This window comes from Carcharodon carcharias, chromosome 8, assembly GCF_017639515.1.
Source record: "Carcharodon carcharias isolate sCarCar2 chromosome 8, sCarCar2.pri, whole genome shotgun sequence".
Taxonomy (NCBI): Eukaryota; Metazoa; Chordata; class Chondrichthyes; order Lamniformes; family Lamnidae; genus Carcharodon; species Carcharodon carcharias.
In genome coordinates this window covers 71,738,254-71,754,050 of record NC_054474.1, presented here as the reverse complement: position 1 = coordinate 71,754,050, position 15,797 = coordinate 71,738,254, and the positions used below count along the sequence as shown (strand labels likewise).

Here is a 15,797-nt window from a genome sequence, read left to right as displayed (position 1 = left end):
TAGACTGATTCCTGGGATAGCAGGACTGTCGTATGAGGAGAGATTGGGCTGACTAGGCCTGTATTCTTTGGAGTTAAGAAGAACGAGAGGAGATCTCATTGAAACACATAAAATTCTGAAAGGGATGGACAGACTAGATGCAGCGATGATATTTCCTCTGACTGGGGTTATGGTGGTGTCTAGAACAAGGAGTCATAGTCTCAGGATATGGGGTAGACCATTTAGGACTGAGATAAGGAGGAACTCCTTCACTCAAAGGGTGGTGAACCTATGGAATTCTCTACCGCAAAAGGCTATGGAGGCCAAGTCACTAAATATGTTTAAGAAAGAAATAGATAAGATTTCTGGATTCTAAAGGCATCAAAGGGCATGGGGGGAGCACAAGAATACGGTGTTGAGATAGAGGATCAGCCATGATCATATCGAATGGCAGAGCAGGCTCGAAGGGTCAAATGACCTACTGCTGCTCCTATTTTCTATTGCTGATGTCCTAACTATGATCTTCAAAAGTTCTTTCTTGTTCAATTAGATTGGAAAATTACACACTTCACTCCGCTATTTAAGAAAAGTGACAGAGGAAAACCAGGATCACAGATCAGTTAGTTTAGTGTCTATTGTCAGCAAATTACTAGAGCCTGTAATTAAGAATAGGGTGACTGGAATACCTTGAAAACTCTCAGCTGATTAGAGAGAGCCTGCATGTATTTGTAAAGGGTAGGTCATGTCTGACTAAGCTGACTGAATTTTTTGAGGAAGTGACTAAACAGTGTATAGGGAACTGTGTATGGGTGTTATTTATAAGGGATGTTAGAAGACTTTTGATAAAGTCCCTCATAAGACACTAAGTTGAACCTCATGGAATTGAAGGCAAATTATTATTTGGTTAGGAAATTGGCTGTGTGAAAGGTGATTGGAAGAATGGCATGATAGACTAGAGGTGCCCTGCAGGGATCCGTATTGTGGCTTCAACTATTCACTGTATTCTTCACGACTTAGACAATAGGATGGAAAGCCACATATCCAAATTTGTCAACGATACAGAGATAGAAAGAAAGTGCATTACAGCCAATCAAATACTTTTTAATTGTAGTGACTGTTGTAATATAGGAAATGTGGCAGCTGATGTGCACACAAATAAGCCTTGTGATAATTACCAGATAATTTTTTTTTTGTAATGTTGGTTAAGGGATAAATATTGGCCAGGTCACTGGGTACAACTCCCATGTTCTTCTTTGAAATAGTGCATAAGATCTTTTATGCCAACCAGAGAGGGCAGATGGGGCCTTGGTTTAATGTCTAATCCAATAGCCAGTGTCTGCACAACTCCCTCAGTACTTAAGCATCATCTTTGATTTTTGTTCTCAAGTCCTGAAGTGGGACTTGAACCCACAATGTTCTGATTCAGAGGCAAGAGCGTTATCAACTAAGCCACAACAGTATTGAGAGTAGTATAGGTGGAAGCATAAAATTACAAAGAGATATTAATAGATTAAGTAAATATGTAAAACTATGACAAATGGATTTCAATGTAGACAAATGTGAGGTCATCCACATTGGACCTAGACAGGATAGAATTAGATACTTTCGAAATGGTAAAAAGCTAGGAACAGTGGAGCTCCAAAGAGACTTTTGAGGTCCAGTTACACGGATTTTAAAATGCCATGAACAGAAATTAATCTAAAAGGCTAATGAATTGCCAACCTTAATATCTAGAGCAATAAAATACAAAAGGGGTAGAAGTCATGCTTTATTTATATTAAGCCCTGGTTAGGCCTTGCCTGCAATACTGTATGCAGTTCTAGGCACACCTTAGGAAGAATATAATGGCTTAGGAGGGATTGCTGCATAGATTTACTAGAATGATACCTGGATTCCAAGGGTTAAGCTACAAAGTGAAATTAAGCAAACCAAGGTTATATCCCTGGAATTTAGAAGGTCAAGGGATGATTTGATCAAAGTTTTCAAGATATTAACAGAAAATATTAATATCTTGAAAATATTAATTTTTCAATAATTAATTTAATTATTGGGTTGATTGGGAGAAACCATTTTTGCTAGGACTAGGGGGCATAGTCATGTAAAACCATTCTTCATGAAAGGAGGGAGACAGAAAAACTACAGGCCAGTTAGCCTGACACCAGTTGTAGGGAAAGTGCTGGAATCTATTATTAAGTAATGCTCAACAATGCACTTTGTCTGATCATACTGTGATTTTCTAAGTCAACGTGGTTTTACAAAAGGGAAATAGTGTTTGATAAATTTATTAAGAGTTTTTTGAGGATGTGACTAGTAGGGTAGATAAAGGGGAACCAGAAGATGTAATATACCTGGATTTCCAAAAGACATTCGATAAGGTGCCACACAAAATTTCAATAGAAAGATGAGTTCATGGAATTCGGGGGTATAATATTGGCATGGATAGAGGATTGGTTAATAGACAAGAAGCAAAGCGGAGGCAAAAATGGGGCATTTTCAAGTTGGCAGGCTGGGGCCTCAGCTATTTGCAATCTATACTAATGACTTAGACAAAGAGACAGAGTAATGCATCTAATCTTGCTGATTATACAAAGCTAGTCAGAAGGACACAGAGGCTGCAAAGAACTATAGATTCTGAAGGGGCCTGACAGAATGAACACTTGAGAGGCTATTTCCGCTGGCTGGGGAATCTAAAACACGGGGGTACAGACTCAGGATAAGGAGATAATCATTTAGGACTGAGATGAGGAGAAATGTTTTCACTCAATGGATTGTGAATCTTGAAATCCTCTACTCCAGAGGGTTGTGGATGCTCCATGGTTGAATACATTGAATGCTGAGATAGACAGATATTTGGTCTCTCAGGGAATCAAGGAATATGGAAGTAGGTGGGAAAATGGAGTTGAGGCAGATGATCAGTCAATATATTGAACGGCACAGCAGGCTCGACAAGCCGTATAGTCTACTTCTGCTCCTATCCCTTGTTCTTGTACTAGAGCCAAATCTTTCAGGAGTGAAATTAGGAAACACTTCTTCTCGCAGAGGGTGGGAGAAGGTTGGAGCTCTCTTCCACAAATCGCAAATGATGTTAGATCAATTGTTAATTATAAATCTGAGATTGATAGATTTTTATTACCCAAAACTATTGAAGGATTTGGGCAAAAGTTGATACTTGGAGTTCGCAGGTCAGCCATGGTGAGCTTCCGCTTCTATGCTGCAGTTATGATATTTCTGAAGATCCATTCAACGTAACATTTAGGCATTCATATATTATAGTGACAAAGTGAGAAATCATATCACACAGCTTTCTTTGGGAAAGAGGAGCCTCCAATGGTACCATGTCTGTGAAAGTAAGATACTTTCACCTCTGCCTGTAGACGCAAGCATGCAGGTACTGGAGGCGAAGATGGCACAGATCACCGGCCCTGCAGACTGATCTCCTTGGTACTCCTCAATAATTCCTGCTCTTCCTTCAAACACATCACTTTGGAAGAAAACAATTGGAGTGCTCATAGGTGACAACAAAATAATTTTGAACAATTAACTGAATGACTCATGAAAGCTATGTAGATGGAGAAGAAAATTAGGTTAAGTAAATGGTCAATAAGGCCAAGTGGGAGTCATTCACTTTGAATCTAAAAAGGATAGACCAGAGTACTTTCTAAATGGTGAAAAGCCAGAAGAAGTAGCGATTCAAAGAGATTGAGGGATTCAGCTATGTAGATCATCAAAGTGTCAAAAATAATCAAAAAGGCTAATGGATTATTAGCCTTTATATAGAGATGATTAGAATTCAAGGGGTTAAAAATCACGCTGTAGCTATACAAAGCCGTGATTAGACTAAAACTGAAGTAGATGTCCAAAGAGACTTAGGGATTCAGTTACATAGGTCATTCAAAAATAATCAAAAAAGCTAACTGAATGCTGGCCTTCATATATCAAGGACTAGAATACAAGGAGTTAAAATCATGCTGCAGCTATACATAGCCCTGATTAGATTACACCTAAGTACTGTGTTTACTTCTGGTCATCACACCTTGATCTTGAAAGGAGTGCAGCAAGACTTCGTAGAATGATATCCGGAATCTTAAGGGTTAAATTACAAGGGCAAATTACATAAACTAGGGCTTTATTCAATGGAATTTAGAACATTATGTGACAAATTTATTTGAGTTTTCAAGATACTAAGGAAAGCTGAGGGGCCTTTTAGCTCAGTTGGCTAGAACAATGCCAAAAGTGTGGGTTCAATTCCAGCTTTGGCTGAGGTAGACTTGGCACCTGTCTCCTTGCCTGCCCCATACTTGAGGCGGAGTAGTGCCCCTCAAGCTACATAACCAATTATCCCTCCTCAACAGAGAGATACCCTTCTGGACTATGGCTATTAACCTACTTACCCAAAGGGAACTGATGGGTAGTTAAAAATTATTTTCATTGGTTGGGGGATCTAAGATTAGTGGATGTAACCTAAAAGTTAAAGTTAAGGCCTTACAGGAGTGAAGTTAAGAAACACTTCTACACACAAAGGGTGGTAGGAGTTTTGAACTCTTTTTTGTCAATGACAGTTGATGCGTGGTCAATTGTTAGTTTAAAAGCTCAGACTGACATACTTTAACCAGAGGTATTAAGTGATATGGAGGCATATGGAGTTAGGTCACAATCTCATTGAATGGCTGAACAGGTTCAAGGGGTAAATGACCTACTTCTGTTCCTATGGGTAGGATGAACATTGATGGGGTTAAAGCTTTTTTTTTCAAAGCTTTTGTATATGCATTATAGAAATTTAGCCACTCACCAGCAGGACGCTTAGTCAGGGTCAGACAATCAGCATGGTACACCTTAGGACACCCTGGCTTCTTGCAGATTACTAGCTGCCCACTGTCCCCACAGCGGAAACACTCTTCTTCATGTTCTCTCACTAGTTCAGACTGCTGTCTACGCTTCCTTGGAAGTATGTGCCGCCTTTTTACCTTCTTTTCATCTGTTGAGCTTTGTATATTCTGTAGAGTGGAAGTAAAAGCAAAACCATGAGTAAATTTCAAAAAGCATTTCATAACTCAGACCAGAAATAGCCCATATATTTTGATGATAAAACTTTGCAGAATCTCATTAAAGTATCAATGTGTAAAATCTGTATTCATTTTAGAAACCAACTGGTCAAACTAATGTCATTACAGAATAACACAGCACATAAGGTGGCCCTTCAGCCTGTTGTGCCTGTGCCAGCTATTAGGTTTGCCTCATAAGGAACAATTCAACTAAAATACTATCCCTTAAAAAATTAAGATCCTTGCATAACCATTTCAGTCAGGTATTTTCCCTCAATTTCCTTTTGTTTTGGACCACACAGTTAGGGCAGAATTTTACACTCCCTGGGGGAGGGCTTTTCTTTATTCATTCATGGGATGTGGGCATCGCTGGCTAGGTCGGCATTTATTGTCCATCCCTAACTGCCCTTGAGGCGGTAGTGAGCTGCCTTCCTGAACCGTTGCAGTCCATGTGATGTAGATACATCGACAGTGCTGTTAGGGAGGGAATTCCAGGATTTTGACCAAGCAACAGTGAAGGAATGCCGATATATTTCCAAGTCAGGAGGATGAGAGGCTTGGAGGGGAACTTCCAGGCGGTGGTGTTCCCATTTGTCTGCTGCCCTTTTCCTTTTGGATGGTAGCGGTTGTAGGTTTGGAAGGTGCTGTCTAAGCAGTCTTGGTGAGTTCCTGCAGTGCATCTTGTAGATGGTACACACTGCTACCACTGTTTGTTGGTGGTGGAGGGAGTGTTAGTGGAAGGGGTGCCAATCAAGTGGACTGCTTTGTCCTGGATGGTGTCAAGCTTCCTGAGTGTTGTTGGAGCTGCACTCATCTAGGCAAGTGGGGAGTATTCCATCACACTCCTGACTTGTGCCTTGTAGATGGTGGACAAGCTTTGGGGAATCAGGAGATGCAGGATTACTCGCTGCAGGATTCCTCCAGATACTCTGACCTGCTCTTGCACCCACAGTGTTTATATGGCCAGTCCAGTTTAGTTTCTGGTCAATGGTAACCCCCAGGATGTTGATAGTGGGAGATTCAGCGAGGGTAATTCCATTAAATGTCAAGTGGCAAGAATGTTACTTGCCACTTGTCAGCCCAAGCCTGGATATTGTCCAGGTCTTGCTGCATTTGCATATGGACTGCTTCAGTATCTGGGGAGTCACGAATGGTGCTGAACACTGGGCAATCATCAGCAAACACCCCCACTTCTATCATAAGGTCAGAAAGAAGGTTATTGATGAAGTAGCTGATGATGGTTGGGCCTAGGACATAACCCTGAAGAACTACTGCAGTAATGTCCTGGAAATGAGATGACTGACATCCAACAACCACAACCATCTTCCTATTCGCTAGGTATGATTCCACCCAGTGAAGAGATTTCCCCCAGATTCTTTTCCATTGACTCCAGTTTTGCTTGCAGGCAAGGGGGCTGTAAAATGCCAAGGTTACCTTTTCTGGTACCTTCCTAGCCAACTGCCCCTGCCACCACAACTTTAATGAGTGGCAAAGAAGGTGTCAGGTGGCCTGACTCCTCTCGTGCCAACTGAGGCCCTTATAGGCCATTTTTCCACCTCCACTACAATTTCACGGCGGCAGGCTGAGGCTGGCGACGGATCAGAAACTCAGGTAACACTGCTGGAGCATTGTTTTAAAAACCAACAAAAGATGACGAAAAAATATAAAGAGGGAGAAAATAAACTTTGAGGGTAAACTAGCAAGTAATATAAAAATGGATAATATGAACTTCTTTAAAGGAAGAGAGGGACCAAAGTGAACATATACCCTTTAGGGAATGAGGCTGCGGAAATAATAATGGGAACCAGGAAATGGCAGAGGAGTTGAATAACTACTTTGCATCATTCTTCACGGTAGAAGACAACAACAACATTCCAACAATACTAAATAATGAAGGGGCAAAAGGTAGGGAGGGGAAATAAATAAATACAATAACTATCACTAGAGAAAAAGTACTAGGGAAACTAATAGGACTAAAGGCCGATAAGTCCCCTGGATCTGATGGGTTGCACCCTAGGATATCAAAGGAAGTAGCTACAGAGATAGTGGATGCACTGGTTGTAATCTTCCAAGGATTCTTAGATTCTGGAAAAGTCCCAGAGGGTTGGAAAACTGCCAATGTAGCACCCTTTTTCAAAAAGGGAGACAAAAATCCGTTAACGATAGGCCAATTAGCTTAACATCTGTCATTGGGAAAATGTTAGAGTCTATTATAAAGGGTGTAATAGCAGAGGATTTAGAAATGCATAATATAATAAAGCAGAATCGGCATAACTTCATGAAGGGGAAATCATGCTTGGCAAATTTATTAGAATTCTTTGAGGAGGTAACAAGCAGGGTAGATAAAGGGGAACCAGAAGATGTAATATATTTGGATTTCCAAAAGGCGTTTGATAAGGTACTGCATATAAGGCTACTTAATAAGAGCCCATGTTGTTAGAGTTAATATATCAGCATGGATAGAGAATTGGCTAACTAATTGAAGTCAGAAAGTTGGGATAAGGGGGGCATTTTCAGGATGGCAACCTGTGGGAGTGCCACAGGGATCAGTGCTGGGACCACAATTATTTACAATATATATATTAATGACTTGGATGAGGGACATGAATATACAATCACCAAGTCTGCAGATGACACAAAAATAGGTGGGAAGGCAAGTGGTGAGGATGGCACAAAGGGTCTGCAGAGGGATATAGACAGGTTATGAGAGTGGGCAAAAACTTGGGAAAATGTGAGGTTATGCACTTTGGCAGGAAGAATAGAGGAGCTGAATATTACTTAAATGGAGAAAGACTGCAGAAAGCTGCAGCACAGAGGGATTTGGGGGTCCTTGTGCATAAATCACAAAAAGCTAGCATACAAGTTCAGCAGGTAATAGGGAAGGAAATGGAATGCTGGCTTTTATTTTAAAGGGAATGGAGTATAAAAATAGGGAAGTCTTTCTAAAATTATACAAGGCACTAGGTGGACCACACTAGAATACAGTGAACAATTTTGGTCCCCATACCTAAGGAAAGATATGGAGGTAGTCCAGAGAAGGTTCACTAGGTTGATCCCAAGTATGGAGGGATTTTCTTATGAGGAGAGGTTGAGTAGGTTGGGCCTGTGCTCATTGGAGTTTAGAAGAATGAAAGATGGCCTTATTGAAACCTATTCTTAGGGGGCTTGACAGGGTAGATGCTGAGATGCTGTTTCCCCTTGTGGAAGAGTCTAGGACCAGAGGGCATAATCGCAGAGTATGGAGTTACCCATTTAAGACAGAGATGAGGAAGAATTTCTTCTCTCATAGGGTAGTGCATCTGTGGAATTCTTTACCTTAGAAGGCTGTAGAGGCTGGGTCATTAAGTATATTCAAGGCTGAGATAGAGACTTTTAATCAGTAAGAGAATCAAGGTTTATGGGGAAAAGGCAGGAAAGTGGAGTTGAGGATTATCAGATCAGCCATGATCTCATTGAATGGCAGAGCAGACTCGATGGGCTGAATGGCCTACTTCTGCCCCTATGTCTTATGGTCAGGCAGGATGTGCCTCCTTCAATGGCCTCCAATTTCCAATGGAGCTCCTCCGTCAAGCTGCAAATATCCCACACTGCAACCCCCACCCAACAGCCGCTACCGGCCTGGCAGCCTGGCCCCAGCAATCACCCTTCCAACAGATGTTAAATCATTATGGAGCCACAGGACTGGGCAAAATCAGACGTTACACCCGCTTCTGCATCCGACGACAGTCCCTTCAAAATTCAACCCTCAGTTTATTCTTGACTAATAGGAAACAGTGGAAAGATTGTTAACAAAAGCAATGCAGCGCACAGGAATTTACCTTTGCTAAGCTACAGAACCAGGCAAAAGCAAATATTACATCCACTTTTGTATCCAGCCACAGGCCCAGCACACTGGACGTAAAATCCAACCCTTAGTTTATTCTTGACAAATTGGAAACAGTAGAAAGACTGTTAACAGAAGCAATGCAGCCCACAAAAATTTACCTCTGCCATTTCATGTTACTGAATCAATGTGTGGCTGGAGGTTTAATTTTTTTTATATTAAAAAAGCATTCTTCCCTAATCATTGAACCTCACACATAAATAGGAAAATAATAAAATTGTAAAGAAATTTGTTGGTGCTCTAAAGCCTGAATATGTTCAAGCAAGTGTGGACCCCACTAAAGTGTTTATAAATTCTGAGAAGTAATTTCTCACCTAATCAAAAAAAAGTTACAGAGAAATATAGAAAAAAAATTATGGCACAGGCGGTGGCGATTTGGCACACAACTGTGCCGGTTGTCGTCTGCGACAGAAATGTGTCCATGTCAGCCATTTTTGGATTCCTCTAAGTTTTTTCTGATTGAAAGCAATCAACATAAAAAATGGAATGCTTGTGCAAACCTCATAAAAAAAATAATTAAAAAATTACTGGTTTCAAGGATAGATTCATTTAGGAAGAACTTCTAAATTACCTGAAACTATTATAAGCTTGCAACAACCCAGAACCCAAGATGTTTACCACTAAAATAACCAATCTTGCTCTACAACAAATATGTCAACTGCATGGCGTGCGTTTGTGAAAAAATACATGTCCCTTTTTCCTCTAACATGGCTTAGTGGAAGCACTCACGCTGAATCAGAATTTTGCAGTATGGTCTCAAGCACATCACTTTATTCTGAGACTTCAGTGCATCATTTGCATAAGGTGTTAAATGGAGCCCTTGTCTGCTTATTCAGTTAGATGTAAAAGATTCCATGGTACTATTTGAGGTTTTAGCCAGGGCACCAGGAGAATGTTTTTACATTTATCCCTTTGTTAACACTACTAGAAACAGACTAAAGGGTCATTTATCTCATTTGCCACATGGGGTACCTTGCTGAGTACAAATTAACTACATGTTTCCCTGCAAAAGGACAGTGACTACACCTCAAAAGTACCACAGATCATGGCGTATAGGTCAACTTCTGTCGCCTTGAAAAATCCTTCCAAAAACAGGTTTTGACTTACATGCCAAGTGTAAAAGAATGTGAACCACTGGTGTTGACGGTGTCCATTTTGAAATGTGTAAAAAAAAAACCCTGGTACTACAAATTAAATCAATGTGACATTTTCAATTGAATGAATTAGTTCTACAAGGGATACATTTAATCACAATCAAAATGTTTTAGAAACCATCAAATTCACAGTCTTCGGCATCCAACACAATTCATTTTGTTCGAATTCATTGAGTCTTTTTGGCTTTGGCATCATCTCCTCTGGATCGGATTTGGTACTTTTAGTTACAGAATCAACCCACCACAATAAATCATCTTCGTCTCCATCCAATAAATTGGATATTCTGTATTTTTTGGACAATCTGATGAGAGTTTGTGCAGTAACAGCATCCCACAATTTAATGACAAAACCACACAAAACATCAAGCGGGGCAGCATTTATATTTACACTCTGTGAAGGTTTTTTTCTCCATCAACCATCCACCTATTTCATTTGGCCCAAACAGGATCCTTGAATGGCTTGTTGAGGCACACATACAAAGGTTACACTACGGACATTAGGCCTCCCCAGTATAATTGCAATGTGGGTGTTATTTCTTTGCAGGTGCCTCGTGATCTCAACTGTTGCATGGGATCACGTCTCACACTAATAAGCTGCATTCTTTGAGTAGGCCACCTATTCTACACATTATTGATCCATAACTTCACTCCATCCTGATCCATCCAACATTGTCATGGACATGTACCAAAACTCCTGCAGGGAACTTGATTTTTGGCATGGTTTTATGTTTGAAAATTACTGGGGATGGCATAGTGGTATAGTCACTAGGGTAGTAATCCAGAGACCCAGAGTAATGCTCTGGGGACCTGGGTTTGAATCCCACCACGACAGATGGTGGAATTTGAATTCAATAACAATCTGGAATTAAAAGTCTAACGATGACCATGAAACCATTGCCAATTGTTGTAAAAACCCATCTGGTTCACTAATGTCCTTTAGGGAAGGAAATCTGCAGTCCTTACCGAGTCTGGCCTACATATGACAGCAATGTGTTTGACTCTTAAACAAGGGCAAATAGGGATGGGCAATAAATGCTGGCCTAGCCAGCGATACCCACACCCAATGAATTAAAAAAAAAACACATTGGCTTTAATTTGGCTCTGTCGCCCATGCAGGCTATAATCAGTGAATCCTGACTTCTGATGCCCTAGAACACTAGAACTGTTTTCCAACCTTTCCACTCTACAGTTTGGTTGCTGAGCCCATCAAAATTCATTTGATGTGACATAATTGGTAGTTGTGATTTTGCCACAATCTGATGATTCACATCTTTTGGCAGTCTGAGTGATCTTAATCTTCTGCCACAATAGACATTTTTGCCCCCAAAAATGACTACATTAACTAGCTGTTGCTTTGAAGTCTTTGCTAGACTTCGGATTTGATTTGGCCCACTTAAGTGTGTATTTAAGCATTGTATTTCTGTTGACGATGTAACTATTCTGACGATTTTCGAGGACCCATTCTGATACATGCTTCTCAAGATCAGGCGAATGGCTAGTTCATGTTCTCATGGCACATTGTGTCTTTGGCAATTTCTTCAGGATGGATTCCTCCTTCCGTTCTTGAACCAGTTTTTCGCTAACACCAAATTCTCTCGCTGCAGCACAGTTATGGTCAGCAGGTCAGCAAACGTTATGACTTTTAGCTTGGAACCAGCTTTGTACCTCATTCTTTTTGCCGGAGGACCCATTTCTGTTCGTCCTTTGTTCCATGCAGCCTGCCCGGTGCAGTCGTATCATAAACTCTGTGCATCCCATGCGCTGACTTATAAGGTGAGTAAAATGTGGATTTCTGAGGTGAAAAATTGAGGTCGCATCCTAACACGAGTATAGTAGTTCTCAGCAGAAAAGGGAGGACTGACTTATACATGAGGTTAGAGCTAAACATGATTTTTGGTGTGGAAAAAATGGAGTTGTCTTATACATCTAGTCGACTTATACACCTACGGTACTTCATTAGCTATTAGGTGCAAGTTCTTTCTTTAATAAGATAAAGAGGAAAGTAACGTCTAATTTTTACTACGTTCTGTAATGGTGAAACATTCCGTATCATTCCTTTATGTAATTCTTAGAAATCTAATTTTGTCAAATAAATTCATTTTCATGCTAATTCATGATTAACTTTTCTGACTACAACATTGTAATTTCTCGAAGTGAAAGATGAATGAATGATCAAGCCTTTCTTAAAGTTAATACTGGAAAAAAAACTAGTATAAAAGAATCTGATGCATTGCTATGGCTATATTAAGAACAAGGAAAGAGATGTCCTACCTTAGGTGGTACACCTAGATAGCCACTGCAGTTTGGAGCCCCACATTTACAAATAGTCTTTCCAGTGCCCAAGCATTCCAGATGATAGTTAAATGTTAGTTCAGACCCTGCAAAAGTATCAGTGTTATTAGATTTGTACTTAGTCTTCCTGTGCAATTGTCTGTAATCATATCTAAACTGTACCCTCTGAAATGTAACCTCTAAACTGCACCCTTCTAAGTGTCACAAAGGGATTTTTAGACAGACATTAAAGTAACTATGAACTCCACTATTAAAGTCAATGGAGGAGAATATTTCAGGGTCCACAATCAAACATGCCCAAATTTCCAGTATGCATTTCTGTCACTTAAAGCTCTGCACTGGGAGCCCAATACACAAAATCGTACCTGTGTAGGTTTGCTTGCATTTTGCGCTTCTTAGTCTTCCTTAGCTTCTAAGCATTGTCTTCTAAAAATGCAGTCCAAGATACCCTAACCATAACCATTTTGTTGAATATCAGATGCAATGGTATTGTGCTGTTCCATTCCTTTAATATCGTGACTGGGATTCAAAGTCTACAACCCAATATTCAAGTCCAATGCTCAATTATTATATTGGCCCGTAACTTCCGAACTCCAGGGCAATGTATCTGGGGGGAAAACCCCAAAGATGTACTGGGGAACACCACACCCCCAGCCCTCCCCCAGAAGTTCCCAGGTGAGGATTGCACGGCACTTGCCTGGGAAGTTCAAACTTCCTTTGGGCAATTGCCCTCACTGGGAACCATCTGATAATACAATTTTAATTGCAAACTTCAGATGGTTCCCCTTCCAACTCCCATATAGGAATAGTTACCTAGAAAAGTTAGAAGTAAAACCACTTCAACTATAATACTGACACACCCTGACCTCCACATGTGACCGCCCAGGGGACTTCTCCAACACCCGGCTACCACACCCAACCCCCCACCTGGCTCTCACACTACCCCCATGGCTGTCCCCATGACCTCCCCCGATTCCCCCACCCAACCCAAAACTGCATTGGCTTGGCCACCCCCATGCTGCATCCCCCAGGCCCAGCTTGACCTGACCCTACCCCCCACCCCCACTGCCGTACAGCAATAGTTACACAGAAAAATAATTAAAACCACTTCTAGCTTCTTGGTAACTTTGGAAGTGACCCATCCTGGCCCCTCCTGTGTGACTCCCCCATCGCACCACCCCTCTGCCATCCCCAAACCCCTACAGAACTCCCTCAACATCCCACTACTACACCTGACCACTCCACGTGAGTCCCACCACCCCCACACTAGCATCCCCACCTCCCCACTATCCCCCCAATGCCCTTGCCCACCCTCTGGCCACACACTTGGCTCGATCGGCCCTCTTCTCCCCAGGCCTGGCGCAACCTGACCCCACCCCAGGCCCGACTCCCCCAGTCCCAACCCGACACACCGGCCAAAACCTCCAGGCCCAACCCGAACACCCACCCCCCCTCCGTTCTCCCCACCTCAAATCCTACCCACTTGCCTTATCCACTTACCGTCTCCCTGGCTTGCCAAGGTTGCTGGGCCTTTAAACTTACCTGGTTTATGGCAGCTAGTGCTGCAAAGGAGGCAGCATGGCTTACTTACCTTCAATTGAGCAGCCCTCGACTGTAGGCCTTGGGAACCTGCTGTGCTGGAGTGATCTTGCCTAGCCTGAGTTGAAAGGTCGGGCGAGATAGGAGCAGCTTCATTTTAAGGTAAGAATATAAGAGCTAGATTTTCCCCTCCATGGGCTAAGGGCGGAATTTTGCCCTTGATGTGCGGGCGGGCCCCACCAGCTTGGCGGCGGGTGTGCAGCCGATCGCCGCCACCAAAATGGGCCCCGCCGCCATTTTAAGTGGGTGGGCCAATTAAGGCCCACCCAACGGGAAGCGTTATGCGCTACCTGTGCAGGTAGGGAAGGGGATTCCCCAACTGTCAAGAGTGCGCTCTTTCGCGTGAAAGAGTGCACATCTCCCTGAGACTAAGTGCTGCCTCAGGGAGAGTGCTGAAAGTTTTTGATAGTGTAAAATTAGAAAAATAAAATTTTTTTTAACATGTCCCCCTCATGTGACAATGTCACATGAGATGGGACATGTTAATAAATATCACAGAAACTTTATTAAAGATTCCGGTGGACGAGGTTTCATGTTTTTTCAGAAACCCGCTAGGGCTCCTGGCCTGCCCGCCAGCCTTAAGGTTGGACAGGCAGGGCCTTTAATTGATTTAACTACCCTGTCAATGGCCTCAATTGGTCATTGACAGGTTAGGGGCTGGACAGTTGATTGCATTGTCAACCCCCCACCACCCCCCCTTGAATATTTAAATGGGGCGGGATGATGTCGGGTGTTTCCCCCGATGTCATCCCACGTCATTTTCGTGTCAGCGAGCGGGCCCCGCCCCCAGCTCGCCGACGGAAAAATTCTGCCCTAAGTGTGATGGCGAGCAGGAAAAGCAACTTTTCCCCTGTTGACTGCAATGGCACAGTTTCGCATCCAATGTCTGCCTCTCGCCTCATTAAACATGCATCAGCTGGAGACACGCCGTTTCGCAGAGAGCGGCCTGCTGTTTGCCCACCCTGCTGTGACTTCAGTGGACGTTTGCTCCAGGCGCCATATGTAAACTGCATCTGTACACAGATCTTTCAATTTCTGCAGCCCAGGACTGCTCCAGGTGAGAGGTGGCCCCCAAAAGGAGGACAAGTGCAGCCTCCAAGTTTCGTGACCCCTTGCTGGGTCATTTTCTGGGCCCTGTCAAGGCCCGCCATGACCTTCTCTACCCTTGGGATGGCCAGCTGATGTCCACCAAGGTCACCAACCCAGCTTGGGAGGAGGTGTCTGTGGCGGTGAGTGCCAACTCAGTCAGCAGGAGAACAGTGGTACAGTGTAGCAACGGTTAAATGTACTCATCCGCACAGCCAGGGTAAGTCAGTTCACACTCACACAAGCCCCTCAAACATTCACAGGATGACAGTCCACAGGGTTCTCACACACTAGGTGCAAGGGACATCACCACTCATTCTCCCACACACAACCTGACATCTCCATCTGGGCTCACATCCTGTGCAGGAAGATGTGATCGTGAGTGAGGCAGGTAAAGGGACCGAGTAAACAGTAGTGGAAGAGCCTCATACTTCGAAATGTCAAACAGGTGCTCACAACTTCCGTGAATGAAAGTGAGCTCTGCAAGATGGATGAGCAGGCTGGCCATGGCACCATGGTACAGGAAGCCGTTCAAGCCGGGGCAGCAAACAGGAATGTAATGGTAGTAGGGGACAGTATAGTAAGAGGGATTGACATTGTTCTCTGCAGCAAAGAGTGACAGTCCAGAAGGCTGTGTTGTCTGCCCAGTGGCAGGGTTGAGGGCATCTGCTCAGAGCTGGACAGGAACTTGAAGAGGGAGGGGGAAGATCCAGTTGTCATGGTTCATTTATGTACCAAAGACAAGGGCAGGACAAGGAAAGA

General features: G+C 42.7%; 1 protein-coding gene across 10 annotated transcripts in view; it reads right to left on the bottom strand.

Annotated features, from left to right (window-relative positions):
* LOC121280891 overlaps nucleotides 1-15,797 on the bottom strand; it is a 270,129-nt gene that overhangs the window by 58,129 nt on the left and 196,203 nt on the right. For 9 of the 10 annotated variants that reach the window (XR_005943756.1, XR_005943750.1, XR_005943755.1 and 6 more), the window contains 2 exons: nucleotides 12,330-12,436; nucleotides 4,769-4,973 (listed from right to left, as the gene is read on the bottom strand). Coding sequence is in view for 2 of the 10 variants with exons in the window: in XM_041193244.1 (XP_041049178.1) it covers nucleotides 4,769-4,973; nucleotides 12,330-12,436 (312 nt within the window). In the remaining 8 variants the exon portion in view is untranslated. Of the gene's footprint in view, nucleotides 1-4,768; nucleotides 4,974-12,329; nucleotides 12,437-15,797 lie in introns of those variants that run through there. The other variant, XM_041193246.1, reaches the window with a different exon arrangement.